Source organism: Mugil cephalus, chromosome 7, assembly GCF_022458985.1.
Source record: "Mugil cephalus isolate CIBA_MC_2020 chromosome 7, CIBA_Mcephalus_1.1, whole genome shotgun sequence".
Classification (NCBI taxonomy): Eukaryota; Metazoa; Chordata; class Actinopteri; order Mugiliformes; family Mugilidae; genus Mugil; species Mugil cephalus.
In genome coordinates, this window is record NC_061776.1 from 13198759 (window position 1) to 13220960 (window position 22202).

Below are 22202 nucleotides of genomic sequence, written 5' to 3' on the forward strand. Positions count from 1 at the left end.
CAAAGATTAAGGTCCCTATCATTTTAGACATCTCTCAAAAACAGCCTTGGATTTGGTCGTGAATGTTTTGTGTGAGAACTTGCTGCAGCTCGTCACCTTAGGTCAAATTTCTCTTTGATTTTAAATTCCTATATAATGTTTGTTGATCATCTCTTTGATAGCAGCAGTTCACTCCATAAACCTAATTACATTTCTGTGTGTAAAATGTCCTTGGATCTAAATGCAGACTTTTGTCATTAATGGACATATCAATGGGAGGCAACTATGATTATAGTAAGTCAAAAAGTCATGATTATGATAAATAAAGACTAATACCTGATTAAAAGAGTCTTTTTAATCAAGAGTCCATCTTGCTTGTTTGATTTCGACCATAGAGAATACACCGATGTGACTGTCTCGCTGGCTGGTATTTATTTCTGTCTGCGTTTATACGGACCACACTGTTCAGGCTTAAAGTTAAAGTATAAAGTATAATATGATGTGTGTGCACTTTGACTCTGGAAGACTGTTTTTTTCAAAGGCTCTGCCAAGCTCACCTGAAGTCCGGGGTACAGTTTAAGGTCAAAAAATACAAATGACGCAAATGTGATGTGACAATGTGAAGACGCAGGTCTTTCAGTAACCTGCAAGACATTTCTCATCCAGTTATTTATTTATTTTTTTGTACTTTTCACAAAAATATGGTTTTCACAGGGCACAGGGAGGATGAAGGGCTTTGACTATCACCAGGAGCTTTCACGGATCATTTATTCACTTGTTTATTTACATTATTTACTTTCTTTTTATCTGTAAAAATGTAATACGTATGGCGATGAGGTGTTGGTACATACATTTTAAATTGTGAAAACAACTGATCATTAATTACTGAGACAGGAGAAGGGGTAGGATTAATCGAGCTTCTTCCAACTCCCTTTCGGGCATGTTATGTTAACATTTTTTTTGTAGTTTTGACTATTGTGTTAAAGCATTCATTCATTCATTCATTCATTCCCTCTGCACCTTAGTTAGCCTTGCAGTGGCAGTGTAGGAGTCTTAGAGACTAGTCACCTGAGGAAATCATCCTCGTGCTGTGTTTTAAATGTATCAGAATAATCATCACTCCTCTTTGGGTTGCTGCTCTCCAGCTTGGCGATAACAGCAGTATAAAACTTTTTAGAAGTTACTTTACATATATACAAATTTGAAAACAGAAAACACCTTTTCTGCACCTTTCATCCCCTCCGCATTCCTGTTTTTGATCCTACATTTTGAATAAACATTCACTCAGCCGTCAACAGGAAAACGCTGCATTGTTATTTTGTGTCCTCACAGACACAGTTCTCTGCCATTTCAATGCATCCGATTGTCCCCAAACATGACAGGTCGGCGGCATGTGTGAAATGTCAGAGTAACACACCCCCACGATCTGGTCAGCTCGGTGTGTCGGCTGTCTCTCATGTGGATGGATGAGCGGATGCGCGGCTCTGATTGGCCAGGCGCGCTCTCCCACAACGAGCGCCGGGGCTCTCCTGCTTCTCATTACTGTTGCTCCGCTTCACATGCCCACGAACACAGCTGGGCTCAGTGCGCCCGTCTCCTCCTATCCTCCGCTCTACCCCTCTGTTTCTCGGACTTCAAATTAATCTCACACTGTTGTTTTTTTTAAAAAACGCACCATGGATGCTACCATTTATGAGATCATATTCGGAGAGCTCGGGGACCTGAACTGTAGTTTGATTGAAGCTTTCCAAGACACTTTTTTGGAGAACGCATCATTGTCGTCGCTGAGCACTGATGGTAAGATGCTTCCTTTTTGTTTTCTTTTGCTGAGTATTGTGGTCTTTTTTTGTTGTTTTTTTGGTCTTGGAAAGAGAACATATAAGCGTCCATCCTTCGGTTTTCTTTTCTTTTCTTTTTTTTATTTGGTTTTGTTTCTCCTAAGGTATATATTGCAATGCAACAACCGACGAGATTGGAACCTGCTGGCCACGGAGCATGAGCAGCAGGATTGTAGAGAGACCCTGCCCTGAATACATCAACGGAGTGAAGTACAACACAACGAGTAAGATGTTTGTGTGCTGGCAAAAGTGTCATTTGCTTAGAAAATCGAGGAGCGTTATTTATATATATTTAAAAAAAATTATGTCAGGTCAATAATGTGATTAGAAACTGAGCATATTGTCACCAGATGTGGTGATTTTAGATAATTTGATTATTGGTGCAAATTTAAGAACTTCCCCTACAAGCAAACACAAACAAATATATCAAAAATAATCTTCCATTTATAATTTTATATTAATATATCTCTATCTGTGCTGTTGACTCTCCTTCTACTCTGATATAAAGCAACAATGACAGTGAATCATTAGACTTCCTGTCACCAGAAGAGCTGCATGAGCATGAGCCTGTATGCTGTCTCAAGGTTAAAGGACAGATCCACATAAATATCAGCTTCATGTGATGGGATGACTGTTCTTGGACCAAAAAAAAAAATAAATAAAACATCTAAAACAAAATAAAAATAACTGTCCAAACTTGTAGAATGTGACATTGCACTGAGATTGCAGAGCAGCTAGAGGCGGGAGGGAAAAAAAAGAACAAGAAACTGTCAGCAGAAAAATGGATTGTCCTGCCACGAAACAACCCCAGCGGTTGTTTGTCTAAGCGGCTTAATAAGTAAGCGGTTTGTGTAGTTATTGTGACAGTACCCTCTAGTGGCCAGAGTAATCTTATAATGGGAGGCAAAGGAGGAAGCCGGATAACAGACTTACAGAGTTACATATGGAGGAGGTTGGGGAGGATGGATGGGTTGACAAAACAATCTGCAAGGATGCAGCTGTTGGTTTGGCACTTTTAAACTAATCCCCAAAGTTAACCTCTAGTCATGGCTGCTTCATGACCTTCGCCGAGTGTTTACAATTGGAATTAGGACAAAAATTATGACTGTCCAGTTTGAATTACAAAGCAAATGTAAATGTTTATTATAGTGCTGGTATTTTTTATTTGTTTTATTGACATGCAAAGCAGTGTGCAGTTTGGGGAAAATGATTATCTACCGGGGGACAGTCACGTCTAATTCATTCATTCTGGCCTGAAGTAAGTATTTATTAATGTAGCTTTAAAGACACCCTGACTTCTAACTGGAAAACTTGAATATTTAAGTCCTGATCGGCTTACGACATCTGTAGTTATCAGCAGTAACAAGAAATTAATACTACATAATTCTCTATTCTCTGTTGCAGTATTAATTAAGTCAAACATTAATTGGTCTTATATTTTGCTCCACACAGTATGAGTGTTAGCAACAGAACGCAGTGAAAGAGTCATCGGGCTATGCACAAAATGTGACTTTCTGAATGAGGTCCTTGTCCCAGTTTACATGCAATGGAGAAAATCATATAACTGATGGGAACATGTCCTCCTCCTCCACACTAGGTGGCGATATGTGTCGTTTCAGTGGGTCAATACCATGTTAATACGGCCAACTTTCCGGTTGACCTATTATGTCATATAATAGACAAGTCGTTCATGTGGCAGACTGACATTTCAACAACAAGATGGATAATAGTAGTTTTTTTTTTAATATCGTACGTAATGTGCGTGCTACTTATGGTGCAGCTAAGGTGGTTCTTCTACCAGCTCTGTTTACCTTCTTCTTCTTCTGCGACCGGCTTACTTGGATGTTTTTGGTGAGCGGCCATACGCCGGGGCAGCGGTCGTAGCTGTTATCCAGTTAAAGTCTGATTAAGGCGTATACATGTCAAAGAAAATCAATTTCCAATCGCATTATCTGGGTGTGTTAATTGGATGTGGAGAACTCCGATTGTAGTCAGGGTAAAGTGTTTACATGCGCTTAAGGTGTCCAGTTAAAGTCGGATTAAGGCAATAATTCATTTTTTTTCACATGCATTTAAACGTACTGACTCATCAGCTGAAAAGTCTGAGCCTGTCGCCTGCAGCTCTTCATCTAACAGCTCAGTGCCGCTGCTTCTTCTTTTTGTCGAAAAACGACAAAACTGATTATCGTCTTAGTGGGTGCATGCATGTTTCATCAATGTCAGCGGTAAGTGCTGACCTCACTGACAAAATGTAGTGCATTTGCTGTGACTACATAATCATACATAATAGAAGTCAGCTTCTGTTTGGCAGCAGTGAGTGTGAAGCTGCAGCAGTGTGAAATGTTCATTTTGCATCAGTAGCATCGATCTCTGAACTTGTCGACTATCATCTGATGATCATTTACACTTCTGCATTCACGTCCAGATATCGTTTTATAGAGTTTACATTAGCAATAAATTAATACAGCTTTTCTCCTAAGAAGAAGAAGAAGCTATTTATATCATTTCATTAATGAAATGATATAAATAGTGAATAATGAAACAATTGCAATCTTTCATCAATGGGCAATTAGCTCGGTCACTGTTGTGTTACCTCATTAGGTGAGAGATGATGACTTAACATCTGTCCTACATTGTGCACACAGCCAAAAGGCTTGCTATCACTATAAAGTTACTGTTTTGTGTAATTTCGCTCATTGTTCCATGGTACTCCCTCTGGTTTTAAAGTGTGCAGGTATTTCTCTTTTTTTCAGCTTCATTCTTAGTCTTAGCTTCAAAGTAACAGTTCACCTGTGTTGTCTGCAGCTCCCAGCAATAACCACTTTCCCATTCCGTTGATTACAACAACGCACTAATCACAGTTTATTTGCTGGCTCAAGGCCCCGAACGGTTTCAGAAGAATCAGTATACCAATAGTCTCGCTAAGAACTGAGAGCAGCACATCACAACTTAATCACCACTACCACACTAGCACTAACACATTATGAAACTCCTGTATTAATCATACGACTGGCGACTGGCGCACTCAGAAAACAAGCAATTAATTTCACAAAACAACTCCCGCAGTCATGAGCATGATGGCTCAGGTAGCACAGCAGTTATCTCTGTGATACGCTCAGGTGCGGTGTCATTATTACCTGACTAAAGCGCACACACATACACACCCTGCTGCCTGCCTTGTCATCTCTTCCTGCGCCCTTTTCTTTTTTGGTGGTACAGGATTTCTGTACTTGGACATGCCTGGTGTGGAAAGCGTAGATGCACTGGAGTATAATGGCATTTTGCAAGTACGTGAGATTATATCCTACATAGCTATAAAAACCCTTTCCTCTTTCCTGCTCCTGTGTTACACCGTTACCATTTGTAGATTGTGACATTTCATATCAGGGTCACTGTGTCAGATCAGTTAGCTCTCTGTAATGAATTGTCAAGAAAAAAGAGCTATTCTCAAAAACCACACAATAATTTGGTATGAGCTGCATTGAGCTCTTTTAATGCACTAAATATCACGTGAGAGAGCTGCAGCGATGCATATAATGCTAGAGAGGTTGACGTGAGTGGAATGCAATTTGTCTAAATATCGCATGTTTCGCCTTACAACTCCCGTAACTGAAGAACTGCAGGCTGTCCAGATTGATTTATTCAATTTATTTTGTGTTTAATCCCAAAAGAGTATCTTTAAAAGCATGTATCACATTTGTATGCATTCACATTCTGGTCCTCTACTGTTTGTCATTGGGCATTTGTGTGGTTAAATGCCTTGGCAAAGACCTACGGAAATAACCAACAATTTCCTGCCTGTGACATAGAGTAAATGAAGGAAAGTTGGCCATTTCACTCTAAAACGGCGGCCACTTATTTTAATGAAAACTCACTCCCTTCGTAGTGAGTGATTCGATTCAGCTCAGCTCAGTATCGGTTTTCCACGGGTGCTACGGCAACCTCCTGCAGTTCAAAAGCCATGCGTGTTGGGTTAATTGGGAGATTCTGATTTGGCTGTTGGCATGTGAGCGTGAATGGTTGTTTCTGTCTCTCCGTTAGCCCCGACTGAGTGACGTTCAGGAGTCAGGATGAAAAGTCTCGACTCCGTAACAGAGGAGGCTCTGACTAGACGACACACGACTTAACTGCATCATTATTTTTGTTGAATATATTTATTTATTTTTACCTTCACTGGGTTGCGCAGCATATAACTTTTGGGAAGCGAAGGTTGACCAGATGATTATTCCGTTACGTTACATTGATATTGAGACATGAGCAGTCAGGTTCTCTCATGTTAGCATTTATTAGCTCGGTAGTTCAGACTATTGTCTACTGATAAATGGTAAATGGTCTTGCTTTTATATAGCGCTTTTCTACATATTGGTACTCAGGGCGCTTTACAGTCACAGAGGTTCAGTGTCTTGCTCAAGGACACTTGTGTAGCATGTGGCACATTCTGGGGATCGAACCGCTAACAGCTCTACCTGCTGAGCCGCAGTCACCCCTATTGTCTCCCACAAGCACCAAATCATCTTCACAGTCATGTTCTGCCCCTTCAAGTCAACCTAAATCACCTCTATTAGCTGCATTTAATGCAAAACATCAACTGATATTACATATGCATTCATAATTATTATACTGGCTTTTTACACCTATTTTGAATTTTATTCAAATGCAAATATTGGATTCCATTGCACATCCCTATTTTCTAGGTACAGCAAAAGTTTTGTATATACTTTATATTTGCATAGGCTACAAATTAGCAGCAAAGTGAGATAAAAAGTTATTTATTCATTTGATGTTAAGAGTCCTGTAAATAGTTTTGTCATTGTTGCAATACCAAGAGTGTCCACTGGTGAAAGGTGAGGTGCTGCACTCAGTTCTCTAAATATTTCCATATTTGTACCTTCATATATAATACACAGACGTGAGAGTGATATCAAACAAAAAAACAATCAAACTGCTAATTAAAAGCCAACTTGCTGCTTCTAAATGCTAATCACCTATGGTTTGAAGTAAATCATCTTTTCTACCCAGTGCTGTAGGGTGCCAGTAGACCCCCACAGTCACTCTTGACTCTTGTGGAGTTATGGATTATCTTCAGCTGTAGTGACCACGGTATCAAAAAAGAAACACAACTGACTGGTGACTGAGCGCCGCATTTGAGGGATGACAATTCTGCTAATTTACTGTGTTCACCGTATTAGTGCAAGTGGTGCAGGATGATTAATATATTCTAATTAAACGCAGCAGGGGGGGCTTTACAAAGCTCTTAATTGCATCACTCATTATCACAGCGACGCGGTGACATGACTCCAGAGACGATGCAGGTGACATTCTTTTATCCTGCTGTGTCACATTATCAGCATAACTAAGGGAGGCAGGGATAAAGAACAAAAAATTAAAATAGAAAGTCTCATGAGGAGGTCAGCAACACAAAGAGTACGATGTGAGCCCGTAGCACCGTTGGTTTTTAAAGTCAGTCACTTACTGTATGTTGTATAACACACTGAGCTATAAGACTAACTATAGATTCTCATCCATTTTCCTGCTACGTCTCAGAGCTGAAGATTTCACTATACAGTCCTACACAATAGAAAAACACAACCCAGGATGGGCTACTGTTAGTGACAGTAGCTGTCCCTTGTGCTTGCTAGTTGTCGAACACTAGAAGATATAAATGCTTGTGTGAACCGCGTATGTTTTTCATTTTTTTTTCCTGTCGTTCTTTCAAAGAAACGACTGAGTAACTTTAATGCGAAACGTGTCAATTCAGTTACGAAAATCAGAGATTTTTCAGACTTAACCGACCCACTCAGGTAAGTGGCTATAAATTCTTTTCCATTTCTTCAAGCATATATAAATATTAATGTCTGCACAGAGTGGCTTAAGAGCCTTATGCATTTTTAAAGCTCCCCGCGTCCCTGTTTTTGTGGTGCATTTATTCCATTCTCTGGTTTACACGAAATGAACATCGCCACTGTTGGGGCAGAGTTGTTAGGCGTAGCTTAAAGTCATCCATTGTCTCTTCCTTGTCACTATTAGATGATGCGCTCTCTGTCAAGCCTCGGGCAACTCAAGAGGTTCACAGCAGTCGAGACGAAAGTGTCAGTTTTGCAACTTCCAGCTGCATCTCTGTGTCCTCCGTGCTGCCTCTGCTTGGTGAAAACCCCTAGTCTAACCGTATTATTATTCAAATGAACCACGTCTTGTGGCAAGTTAACATCATCCCTGTGTATCTTTGCGGTTATTGCCACAGGGGAGACAGCCTGTCAGCACATAATGCGCCCGTCTAGTCAACACAACTCAAGAATCATGATTGCTGTTTCTACAATGGAAATTTATTGATTCTCTTATCAGGATTAATAAAGCCCGAGACATATCAGTGCCACAGTGTGTGTCAGGTTCGGGGAGGAGAGTGAAGCTGATGCAGTGTTGCATGGTCAGGAAGCGGGTTGCCGCTTTGATTTAAATCAGATATGGGTCCGAGCAACTGTACCTCATCTTTTGGAGGTGGGCAGGATTCAGAAATATAGCGACAAGTAAAAAACAGAAAACATTTAGATGTACAGAGAGGCCTCTTATTTAAAAGGAGCACTGGTGCCACTGAAATACAGGAACTGTGTGTACAAATCTGCAGTCCTTCCACTTCTCAAAAGCTTTGTCAGTGTACACCTGATGACTCACTAATGTTTACCACTTAAGTCCTGCTTTGTGTCTTCATATAACTGAGTTGTCATGTCCCCAGAGCTGGAGGACAAGTTATATAAACCGTGTATTTCTACCTTAAAAAAAAATAAAAAAAACTGTTGGAATTATTTTCGGAGCATTTGGAATCATTTTTAATGCTTCTCGATTTTTTCCAATCAAAGAACAGCTTATTTTAGAGACTAATCTTACAATGCAATCCACTTCCCCTTTCACATTCTCACGCAGGGAATCAAGAGCGTCTGGGTCGCTGAGTGCTGTTACTGTAGCCCCCCTGCTGTGAGTCTACCCTCTTGAAACCTTTGATCCACTTCTCCACGCGGTGAGGTTGTTTCGCATTGTAATATTCAGGTCAGAATATATAACAAACTTCACTCGTAATCGCACACTAGCTATTACCCCGCAGGTGCACAGTTAACACCAGGCGTCTGCATCCACACGCAAGGGCTGGACACTTTTATCAAGCCGCCTTACACATCTAGATGATGGCTGTTGTTGAAATTAGAGCGTTTAGCTTTTTTTTTTTTTTTTTTTTAAATTTAGACCTACGCGAATAACAGCAACGGAGAAGGCAATAATCACGTCCCAGTCTTGTTGTTGAACTGTCAGATCAGCAATAAACGCGTCATACCGTGGTACTTTATATCACTATCTAAATTATTACATAAATCCCATTAAAATGTTTTATCTCATCACATCTCATTTTGAACCGTTTTCCATATAACACGGCTGCCTTCCCCTTTTCATAAAACATGCACAGCATGTGTGTCTCGGCAGATGAGCATTATGTGTCTCAAGTCCCTTTTCAACCCTCATCCCCCTCATTCATTCCAAATTGGCATTTTTGAAGATTAAAACTCAACAGAGCAACTTGCTTGTTAAGAAAGCTCTAAAATCTCCGCTGTTGTTCGCTTATCGTTAATAGTTTCGTCAGTGGTGCGCCACAAACAGGGGTATTTTTCAGCACTACGTATCTGTTTGACAGAAAACAATTATCTTGTAGGGTCCCTCTGCAATGTGGACACTGAGGTGTATCACTTTATATATTAAATTCCCCCGTCCAGAGGTGGCTATATATCCTTAATAAGAAGTTGTTTGTGTATGGAAATTTTTCCCTTTTTCTTAATTGATCATGCAAGAGGAGTTTAAAAGACTCCCCTTCAACGAAAGTGGCTAGACAAAGATCATCAGTCAACATTATTGTTAAACATTAAGAAATACTTAAGAAGACAGACAGCCTAAAGATACAACTTTATCATCTGGAAGACCTCTATAGTTATTATGGTTGTCAGTTATTGTGAGAACGAGGGCAACCAATTGACCTTTTGCACAAGCCCTGCTCCCCTTAGTTACTGTTGCTAGCCTGTCAAGCTTCTTGATGCCGACGGAGTCTCAACACAGCGTCATGGCGTGTTAGTGAGTCTTTTTGGAGCAATACCTGCACAATATCCTCCAGATCGAGGCAAAAGGTGTTAGAGTATGTAGTGGAGGGATGTATTCAAACTGTTAATATATATGTGTAACTGTGGGTAAAATACGATTGTCGAGACGAAAGCATATCAGGCAATGGCAAAATCTGACAAACCCCATGGCTGCTACCTCAAATACAACGAGCAGCCTCAGGAATAGGTTGTTCATTCACAAAATGCTACATGAAAGATGAAAACAAAATAAGTTTAAAACGCCAGTTGGGATGCTACATTCAACTTTGATGTGAAATGATGAAACATAACGTTAGAGAGAGTTCCCAGCATTGAGACCCAAGGCAACAGCTTAAGTTAGCTAGCTAATGTGAGCTCGCTAGCTCGTTATGTATAACGTTAGTTAGATACCAATATTACTAATATTTGCCAATAGTAGCTCAACGTTAACTAGCTAGCTATCACTTTGGCTTTAGCCCATTCTGGCCTTACTTACTTATTTTGTTGAGATTTAGTTGGGAGTGGGGTCTCCCACAGTGTTTGATCCACTCAAGGCACCGCTCCTGTTGTGTTTTCGGCTTCGGGAAGAACACGATATCCCCAGGCAAACTCTTGTGACACCTGCATACAGCTACACCATTTTGCATGACGGAGGTCAGCAGCTTGACGGACCTTGTTTACATAGTAACGGTTTCTAGGATGTACGATTGGACAATGACCGTTTGGGGGTGGGGTTTTGCGAAAGGTCAGGTGTAACAACAATCCTGTGGAACATATGGGATTATATGGATCTGGTAGTGAAAAATGAGACTCGGGTGCTGTATACCAGTACTATTTCGAATGAGATTATTTACTAGTAATAGCCACACTGAAAAGTTCTCTTTGTTAATTCAGTGACCAGCTACAGTATGAACTTGGCTGGATGTGACAGAATATGCTTGTTTTTCAGTCATGTAATAAGGGGTAATATATTCTCATTATCCAGCTATAGGCGCTATCCTCTATTTCTGCCTTGTTGGTTTCCCTGAAGGGCCACAGACTTAACACGAATCCTTTTGCTCATTTTCTCTCACTAACTGACTCTGGTGCTGCCGCCGAGGTGAGAGTTTGACAAGAAGCAGGCAAATGGTGCCTGCGCGGTAAAACCTAATATGTTACGAGGGCATTTAGAGAAACATGGACGCTTCAGAGACGCAGCTGCGAGTTAAAGATTAGCCCGAATCTCCACCACGAGCTCGGTCGGCCTGTCTGCTTCAATGGCTATTATTCAAGGTCTTTTAAGATAAAAATAATTTTTACTTTCTAAACAAGGGGAGATAGACTCGCCCAATCTCACATACAGCAGTTGTTCATTGTGTTATATAAGATGCGTGGAGTGAAGCTACAGATATTAGTTTTATGCAAATCTCTTGTTTGCTTAACCAAATCACCAAAGCTGAATGGTAAATGAGATCTACAGATGTATCAGTTGGAGAATCCATGACCATGTTCCTGATATCTCAGCCACTCATTATCTTGACTGTTTTAGCAACCACACGTTTTGTAATGAGAGTTTATTGATTGGGTCTCATTGCCAGGAAATGTGTTCAAACAGTGAGTTGTATAATATATACAAATTAGTGTTTGCACGCTAAGTATGCTAGAACAAACTAAGATGCTGAACGTGGCAAACATTATAGCCTCTAATCAGGGAGGTCTCATGATTGTAGATATTTCTCAAAGCGAAAACCCATTTTCTCTGAGTGTCAGCACCAAGCAGCAACTCCAGCTTTACAACAAATACAAACGTGTTCGCAGCGTGGTACATTGTTTCTGTCTTTACAGCTAATTTATCCAGTCATGACAGCCGCGATGGAAATTTCCCAAGTGGAACGTTGAGTGACATGTGATTAGTCCAGACACAAATGTAAGTTGATTGCCTGAACACTTGAAAGCAGCCCGCGCACCTTGTCTTTGAAAGAAACGAGAACAAAAAGAACAGAACAAAATAATGAGGAATGGATCTCCTATGTTTTCCTGTGCTCTGTATTCTTCATCAAGCTTGTGCAACGTGGCTGTATGTTGCACAGAACTAAGTACTGTTCTATTGCATTTTTCAGCAGTAAACAGCCATAAATAATTATCACTTGAATAGCACAACCTCACTTTGAACTCGTGCCATTGCCGTGGTCTACAGCTGGGGGCCATTGACGTAGAGTTTGTGCCTTAACCTCTAGAACCTTCCCAATTTGCATATTCAGTTTTTCAGAAGAAATACAAACAAAATCTTCACGCTTGTCTGCACCACACTCTGTGTGTGTGTGTGTGTGTGTGTGTGTGTGTGTGTGTGTGTGTGTGTGTCCAGTTCCAGCTGACTGACTCTGGAGCCCAGATGAAACGTGCCCCCATTCTTTCGAGTTCAGCTGAGAGAAGATGATTTCTTTCCTCTCGAAATCATCATCTTTGCAGTAATCACTGTTTCTCTCGTGTAAGCAGTGCTAAGTGCAAGGCCAAGATAGGTTAAAAAAACCTCAGTACCAACGAAGTCGAAAATGTAAATAAAAGCCAAATACGCTGCAAATCTTTTTCAACCTATGTTCAGTTGAATACACTACAAAGACAATGTGTAATTTTCAAAGTGATAATATTCACTCATTTTAAATTAGATGCTCTCAACATGAAAGGAGTAATGCTGAGACAGGGCCATGTTTACCACTGTGTTACATCACCTTTCCCTGTAGCAACGCTCAACAAGCATTTGGGAACTGAGGACACTAATAGTTGAAGTTTTCTAGGGGCAATTATTTCCCAATTGTGGCCACACATTTTCAGTGGGAGAGAGCTCTATGAAGCCACGCTGTAGTAACACATGCAGAATGTGTCTGGAAATTGTCAGGGACGTCCCTAAACGTCCATATTTTCCAAAAACAAATTGATCTGTGCACTCGTCAGTCTGTCACTGATGAGCGCTGTGCCAGAGAAGCTGTTGGCTTGTCTGTGTGCTGTTAATATATATTGCTTGCACTTTGCAGGATAGATTTTTAACTTGTGTTGGTAGATGCAACCAGCTGTGTTAAATGACAGCGGTTTTTCAAAGTGATGCTGAATCCACCTGATTATATCCTTTACAGATTGATGTCAGTTTTTATTGCAGAGGAGTCGAAGGTCGCAGACAGTCAGTGTTGGTTTTCAGAGTTTTTTTGTTTCCAGATTGTCTGAACCTTTAGATGAGAAAGTTGTTGGTGGTTGAACCTCTCCCCGTCCTTTTATGTGCGTCGTGACACTCGTCTGTTTCCAATTAACCTGTTCCCCTGTGGACTCTTTGAACCGGTGTTTTTTGAGCATTTCTCAACTTTCACAGTTTTTTATTTCCCTTCTCTCAGAGCTTCTTTGGAAGCAAAATTCAATAAAATCATCTCTCATCTCATCTTCCGTACCGCTTAATCCTGCACTAGGGTCGCGGGGGTTGTTGGAGCCTATCCCAGCTGACATCGGGCGAGAGACGGGGTATACCCTGGACAAGTCGGCAGCCTATCGCAGGGCTAACAAAATCAAAATAATATTTAAAAAAATAAATTAAAAAAAAGTTTAGCAGTTTGAGCACTGAATATCTTGTCATTGTAGTGTATTCAATTAATTATAACTCATGAAAGATTTGCAAATCATTATATTCTGTTTTTACACAATGTCCCAACTCGGATGATTTGTTCCATGTTTTATCAATTTCAACAACATTAGGGCATCTAAAGCCAAGTTATGATATCCTGTTGTAATATCCAGGATCATGCTTGTTTCTACCATGACTGCATGCAAATAGCATTGCAATACAGGAGGTGCCCAGTTTTAGCCTCGACTAACACAGTATCAGATAATCAATCAAAAAAGGTAATTGGGCCAATAACTGGACAAACCAGTCAGTGTAATTGTTGGTGGATGATTCCTTCTTTGTAGACTTGAGCATAACAGACAAACACCACTGCTGCTGTCCCACGTAGTCCCTCATACGACACTGAATGATGGTGGTTTCAGAATCTCGATCATAGCTTGACACTATTTTGAATCTCAAACATTGCAGCATAAGCAAACAAACAAACACAGTTTAGGTTTCCTTGTCGTCTCATAACCTTTTACATTCAGTTCACAACACATTGTGTGGGGTTCACCTTTGTTCTGCTGAATGTGTTTCAAGTCCGTTTATGTCAATTTTGTGTTGAAAGCTGTTTCTGTTCTGCGTATGCAGCATGTTGTGAAGGCATCAAAGTCAGCCAGCAGCTTTCAGACCAACCCCGTATGTGTTTTGTTGATCGGCACAGTGGAGGTCGACCAGTGCCCGTGTGCTTTCGTGTTTCGCGAGGCTGTCCCAGGATTCAGCGACTCTGAGAATTTTCTCTATTTTAAACCCGGTGCTGTATCTCCACAGCCACATCTCCAAGTGCCATCTGAATTGTCAGCCGCAGTAGGAAGAGCGTGACACAGAGTCTCACAGTCGGCCCCAGAAAACCTCAGTGCCACAGTGAGATTTTTCTTCTCTTCGCACGCACTAAATTCCACCTTTGATAGGTTGGTTTTAATACAAATCCATCTTTTATTATAAGGCAAAGTGCTGAATATTTAAGAAGCATGTACAGTAGCAGGGGTTGACTAATTTTGTCAGCAGAAATAACATTTCTGCACAAGCCTTTGTGGAGAACAACTGTGACACGTGACACAGAAAAAAAAAAGACATGTCTTTATTTAGTTATTCCTTCCCTCGGGCTGTTCTTTTAATAGAAGCAATGAGTGCTTGGTCAACTTCACAGAGTCCTCTGACAAGGAAATACACAGTTTGTTAAATATGCCTTTGATTTCTAGTATTTTTTTATTTTCACATGCAACATAAAATTGAAGGAAGGTGTATAAATAATACTTGAGAGCAAGCAAATTATCTTATGAAGGTGACAGGATGTTTTCTTCGCTTAAAGTGGCTACTACAGGTGGATGTGTACTGTAAGACATCCAGTAAATGAACAAAAGCTCAGAGCTTCAAAGGAACATTGTAGCGATGTCTCTTACTTCTTACTGGAATAAGTTTAAACACTGTGTGACAATGTCTGAGCTTTCTGTGCGGTTTCGGAATGAAGTTCCCCAGATATATATTTTAGGTAATCCAGTCGCAGTCTGTTTTGATGATAACACAGAGCCAGGGTTGACTCTGGTAAGGATCAGCACCTCTGACAAAAAGTATAACAGATTAAGGATGACAAGGGAGGGACTGTATTTTTTAGTTTTTTTTTGTGTATAAAGTCGTTTAGCTGCCATGTTGTGTTTGATCAAACTTGGGTCAATCAAGTTCTTTGAAACAGCTGCATTTTAATGCAGCCATGGTGACGTGTGTTGTGTTGACACGTTCGGCCCACTGGAGACTACTGTCTCATGATCTGAACCACAGGTCGAGCGGGTTGGTAGTACATGATTTGTGCAAACTGAAGGAGTGGAGTGAGATGATTTCTCCGTTTGTGTTTTTCACCAAAATGTGAAAGACTTGTCGTAAGTGTTGTCTGTGAGTGTGTGGAGCCAACATATCATTTAGTCCACGTTTTTTTTTTTTTTTAAGGAGATATAAGGACAAGAAGAAAAATATGCCCTTTAAAAAGGACACTTGCGTACAAGAGAAAAAGGGCAGGGTCAGTCACTGGTGCACACACAAATTCAAACAGACTTAGAGATGAGTTGCTGACCTGTAAAAGGGACCTCCATGGCAATGTACAAAACACAACACAAAAACTTACAGACAGGTCTCATTCACACTGTTAAATAGAGTCACTCACTTATCCGGAAATTACTATGTATAAGATTAAGTGTGACGTCCAGTAAACAAGGAACCTAATTAACTAGAAAAATAAAATGGAATGTAAGAACGATAATTATTTTTATTTATTTAAGTTAATGACGCTTTCTCATAGGATTTGGATGTTTTTTTGTTTTTTTTTTGCAGATTTCCCAAAGCTTCAAAGGGGATTACGTATAGTATGTCCGGTATATTTATTAAGATAACATACGCCATAGAGAATAAATGTACTGTAAGAAACGGAGAAATAGCGTAAACACTGAATTTTTGCAAGAAAATGAAGCTTAAATTAGCATTCTTCTGATGTCTCATTGCACGTGGACACCGTGGACAGGGCGTCCATGGTTCCCTGAGTAAGCACCTAACCCCCAATTTGGTCCCCGAGTACCTGAGGCTGCAGCCCACTTCCCCAACTGTAAACACTACTATGGGTCAAACAGCAGGAGCATAATTTCGCCTCTGGGATCAGTACAGTTATGATGGCAATCATTATTATTATAATTATTGTTTACCTCATAATAATAGCACTGAAAAAAAAAATGAATCAAAATCAGTTCAGTGGAGTCTGCGATGTCATGACATTATTGCTCTCATTCTCTCATTTTAAAATTAAAAAGTAAAAAAGGCAGCTAAACTCACTCCTTGCCCCAAGTGGACATGAAGAGAAGCCAAAGGTGGAGGCTTTTCTCTGAGCTCCACACCCCAAGATGTTTTCCATTTTCTGACCTGACAGTTTTCGAAGCCAGCTGACGCTAACTCAAGTGACATCACTTCAAGCATTTCTTCTGTGAGTTGTTTATTTTTCTTAAACACATTTGTGCCACTGACAAAGCTCGGACACATCGGGCGAGGACACGGGAACTCTGGGGGGTTGAAGTTGGCAGTGGATCATTCGGGTTCATGTGACTTACACAGTGAGTCCTGGCATCTGGTAGATTTTTCATTAACTCTTTGTGCTCACTGTCGTGTTCCTTGAGCCTTTGCTAAGTATTTTTTTTTATGGCGCCCATTGTCCTCCCGAGGGAGTCTACTGTCACAATGAAGTGATGGTCTATTGGGTCTGAGCCTGGAACGCCACGACAGGATGTCAGGTTTGGTTTTAATGTTGGGGCTGATTTAACCGAACACTTTACCACTGTAGCTTCTGTAGTTTTATGCTTTTATCGTTCTTTACTCATTGTTACACCAGTTTTGTAAATGGTTGTACAAAAATGCATGATGCATTTACTGCATTTTAATTGAGATGGTTATAAATAGCCTTGTTGTTTGCAACATTTGTGCGTAAGCTTTTGAAATTTACACTTTAGATTTGCATTTTAAGTTATAAAAATGGTTCGTTAAACACTTTTCCTTCTAAGATTTTATGGTTTTAGTGTGGTTTTAGGTCCAGTGTGTTAATACAGTTTGTCAAATGAAAAAAGTAATTGTAAAATGAGGTGAGGTTCTCCTGAAAAGAATGATACCAAACAAGGCAATGTAAACCATTTTTAAGTAGTCAAAAACGGCCAGTTTTACTCTGGACTCCAGAGGATGAAGTGCCTGTGCTCGACTACCCATGTTATTTTGGATATGTTCATGTCCTCCTGCCCTCCAACGTACTGTAAGTGAAAGTACGGTGGTGCTTTTGCTCCACTTCCCGCCGTCTGAATGTCGTACCGCAGTGAGCTGTGACATTCGCAGGTTATGGAATGGCCTAGTTTCCTCCCTCCCCGGCTCCCGAAATTAAATTTTCTGTGGCTCGAAGGAAACTCCGCCGTAGCCAGCTCAGGTGTATGACTCGCATGAGCTGCTTTGATCACTCCAATTTGTGATATTAGGGCCTTTCATCTTTAAAACCATGTGAAACCGCTCCAAATACAAGACTTCAGTTGTGCAGACCCTTCCGCGAATCGACCAAAACGAGTGGGTAATTTGTTATCTGCGACGAGCGGCGCCTTGGTCCTCGGAGGAAGCGTAGAAGTCGTGTCGTATTTTTTTTCCCCCCCTTTGTTTAAATCCGTCTCTCAGGGAAACCACGCCACCCCGCGCAAAAGTAACACGAAACTAAAGACAGACAAGATGACAAACTAAAATCACAGAGCGATCGAATACCAGAAAAGGAGAGGCAAGCTTATGCAACCTTTAAGTGAAAAATGCTGTAGTGTAATATTCCTGTGGCAGCGTTGCGGGTCTCACGGTTGGTGTAGCACGGCAACAAGCCGGCTGACAGAGACGGGCCAAGTTTTGCAATGGTGACGACGAATGGTGTTTGGTTTCTTCAGCCGACTAGTGCCAGGACGTTATTAAGCTCCTTTCCTCGTTCATCTCGGCAAACAAGCTTCCAATCTTCTACCGCTCGAACATCCAAATGGTGTTTGTTTGCGTGTGCACATTAGCGCATCCAAGAAAAGCAATAAAGTTTGCACGGTGGTGGGCGGGAGAAATAGGAACCGTTGTCACAGGGTGTACACCAGTTGGGAATTGCGCATTCCTTCCCCTCCTTACGCGTCTGCGTCTCTGCAGAGTGTGGCGAGAGTTGGGTCGCGTACAGCATTGTTAACACCTCATGTAGCAGCTTTCTCCCGCGCCCTAACATAAAGTGAGTTTTTAAGTGATTCTGTTCCGACTCCTCTGTAAGGGAGAATGTGAAGAGAATGGCTTTATCGTGTGCATTGCACAGATGGTTAGTCAGAAATGTGCTCTTTCCTGCACCAGTGCTTTGAATTAGGCCTGCCTCGGTGGAATAGCTTACAGGGACAAACCTCGCAACCTGCTTCTCTTCCTTTATTTCTGCACCATCACAGCTTGTTCCGCGAACACGGAAGGATATTTGCTCGAAGAGACGGAGGAACTTTTATCAGGAAAACACCCTTCTCAAAACATAAAAAGGATTAATGGCTTGACTTGGCAGAAAACAGCATGACTGACTGGCTGAGTTATTACCTCGGGTGTCGCAGAGTTACATGACGGCTGGAATTTAAGCTGTTGATAACCTTAAGTGATACCGGTATCCTGTTGATGCTATCACGCTGACTTTTAGCTTTAGTTTGCAAAACTTGTAGATATCGTGATCCTGGAGAAAAGGAACAATTTGATTTAAGTTCATATGAAAAGAAACTAAAGAAAAACAGATACTTCATGCACTGACATTATTTCATCATGTCTTAGTGGCATACCACAAAACACACTGTGTGTTTTATATTTCTATTCGCATTGTGTTCATCTGTGGCTTTGTTATTGTTCCCATCTCATCGTGGACTGCACAGACAGGCGAGATGACAGCAGCAGCTGTGGCATTTAAAGTTACTTGAGACACCAAACACCAACAGCAAAATTCAAAATAATTATTACTCTTACGCCTGAGTAAATGACAAAGTGCTTTGTCAGACTTTTGAATGGAAATTTAAAACATCTCCACAAAATGTTGATTTTAGGAGGAAGGACTAAAGCAAAAATCTCAAAGAATCCCTGCCATGTAATCAAAGTCACACAAAACAAACCCGAGCACTTAGCTCAACGGCAAATAAAAATATGTTATTTCAGTCAAACATTTAGGAAGTACACAGGATTTCAACTGTAAACCCGTACAATAAATGAAACCAGACACTTGAAGTCCCTTTGTCTGATAAAACATCATTGCTCGGATACATTTATTTAAGAAAAAATGCTGCTGCTTTTGGTAACTTGTAAAAAATGAATTGTAATAACTGATGTACGCCCTCTTTATCTAATAATAATAATAATAATAATAATAATAACAATAACAATACAGCTGTGGTGTCTATTAACAAATGCTTGTAAGAAAATAAATATTACAATACCCATTTGCTCTTATATCCCATAATGGAAGTACAGTCCTGTATTCTCCATATTCCCTGGTGCATTTCTTATTTTGCTATTGTTAATGTCAGTAACATGTTATCATGATGTAAATGATGCTGGAAATTATAAAACATGCATCAGGTAGAAAGCAAATGTGAATCCCATTACTAGAGCCCGTCACCGTGTAAAAAAAAGCTCCCGATTCAGCTACTTTTTGTGCCTGTAATTGTGTCGCATTTGCACTAGATAGGAAAAAAAACAACTATGTGGAAATTACCATACCGTTGAGTCAACACCTCTCTGGCCATTGTATTGGATTGCCTGTGTGTGTTCTATATCTTCTTGTCAGTCAGCGCGGCCCACAGTCAATCGCACGGTGGCTCCGAATGAATGCAATTTGTCACTATTATTCAGTGAAACACAGCATTGTGCTCCTCGATGTCCTCAGAAAAGATACAAACAAAGAGTCCCCAGCTTATTTATGCCGGTTTGATCATCCCTCCATGAGACGTTCACTGACCTATCACGGTTGCCTAAGCTGCGTTTTTCATCATTTAGAAAAGCCACATGGCACTCGATCGGTGAGCATGTGGAGTCAGTTGTAAAACGTTATTGCGATTGAATATTGCGCCTTGTCTTGGTTCAAACACGTTTCACTCATTCAAGTGCTTCAGTGACTTAACTGACTTGGGACTTTGCTTTATCAACAGCACAATGCACTCTCCAGTCACAATACACGATGTTCTGCCAGAAGTCACATGGAAAGCTTAAAGTGGGGTTATTTTAAATCTCTTGTTTTCCTTATTTGTTTCTAGCTGCCAAGAGCAAGATTTCTGCTTTCTGCTCTCAAACAACAAAATGTCACATTATATAACGGTTATTTAAATGCAAAGGATATTAGACGGCTGCTGAGTCAAAGGCAGTAGTTCAGTTGTTCGGAGGCGAACTATGCAATCTGCACTTACTGTGCAACTTTCTGAACACTGAGATAATAACGCTTTTATCTGTCCCTTCTTCAGTTGTTGCTGCAAAATATTGCAGCGTCTCCTGGACTGATATGGTCGCAGTGAATGTAATTTGGTTTAATCAAAAAGATAATAGTACATAGGTCTTCAACAGGGGATCTGTTATACCCAAGGAGTCCGGGAGGGGTACTGCAGGAAGGGGTGGCACAGTCAAATGTGGATTAGCAGATTAAATTAAGGACAATTGGACTCGACAATGATCCATACATTCATTAATACACAGGATACAATGTTACAATCCCTTGTGCCTTGATCTGAGGCAAAACACATTTAGAAGGACAGCAGGCTAGCAGTCAGCTACCAACTAGCAACCAACAACACGACACCAGCTAACTAGCCTAGCCAACAGCAGGTATTAAGTGATGGGACAAGCAGCTACACTTTGACCAACACTTCCCCCCTCTGCCCAAGATTTGTAAAAGTTTATTAGCCTCAGTTTCAGTTAGTTTAAGGTCATTTTAGTTATGATAAATGTAGCTAAATAAAAGATGCTAGCATAGCTTTACTGAGGAGTAACGTTAGCCACACAATACTGTAGCGTCCCACTGAATGTTAAAATAATGCTGAGGAGTGATCGCAAATATTCTGTTTATTGTTTTATTGTTATTTATTATTGGAACTGAAATAGTTACTGTCGGTCGTAAATACGCCAAAACAACGACATGGACAAAGTTATCTGACAGCCCTCCAGAACGTAACTTAATAAGTAACTTAAGGTAAGACTTCATCAAAAAAAAATTTAAAAAATGCAGCACAAATGAATATTAGCTGACACTAAATGTGAACCACAACACCAGGTTTTGCTGCTTAGATTCCAGTTGTTTCTTCGTAATGCAGCGATCCATTTACTTCTCTTTTCTTTGGCAGTCGGAGACATCTGTAAAAATATATCTCTGACTGCTTTTCAACTGTGTTGGTTCAGTCAATCACACAACAGCTCCTCTCCTTTTTCAAATTAATTTAACAATTCGGACGCTATTAAAGCCTATGATTCAAACTAATGCTGCTAATCTCTGTGCTCATCTGTCACTTTTTGCCACTCAGTGGCCGTAACCATGGAGACTTTGCTTGCGGTGACGTCATGTCACAATGCCTCTCTCTGTCTCTTCATATATATATATTAAATGCTACCCCACAATTTTAGATTACTTTACACATTAACATGAAAATAAACATATTTTAATAAATGGATAAATGGAGGTTGCAGAGCCACTGAAATAAAAAAATTAATATGTATATATATATTATAGTATATAGTAGGTAGGGGGTCCCTACTTAATCCCTCCATTCTTTGGCCTAAAAAATGTTAAAGACCCCTGTTTTTAGAATTTAAAACACTGAATAAATGATGTGTCTATTTACAACAGAGTGGTTAAAATGGTTACTTCAAAAGCTGAGTCAACATTACCTTCAGACAGTTTACTGATATGCTGTCACCCAGCCCTTTATACATTTTTTGGGGGAGTACAAAGATAAAGGGAATGAATCCGTACTGAACTTCAAAATGAACAAAATGAGTTGAAGGTTGATTAGGGGAAGCGGGTTTTAAATGATATGCAAATAAACCGTCAGAATAAGAGGCTTTGCACGTTCTTTTCATGAATAAAAATTTGTGGCGCCTCAATTGGTATTCTGTGCAAGA

At 40.4% G+C, this 22202-nt stretch overlaps 1 protein-coding gene across 1 annotated transcript in view; it reads left to right on the plus strand.

Annotated features, from left to right (window-relative positions):
• Window positions 1-1549: 1549 nt before the first annotated feature.
• Window positions 1550-22202, plus strand: part of LOC125010122 (corticotropin-releasing factor receptor 2) — a 35655-nt gene continuing 15002 nt past the window's right edge. Inside the window, exons 1-2 of the mRNA XM_047588494.1 lie at window positions 1550-1776; window positions 1922-2041. Of these exons, the coding sequence (XP_047444450.1) occupies window positions 1656-1776; window positions 1922-2041 (241 nt within the window). The 5' untranslated portion in view covers window positions 1550-1655. The remainder of the gene's footprint in view (window positions 1777-1921; window positions 2042-22202) is intronic.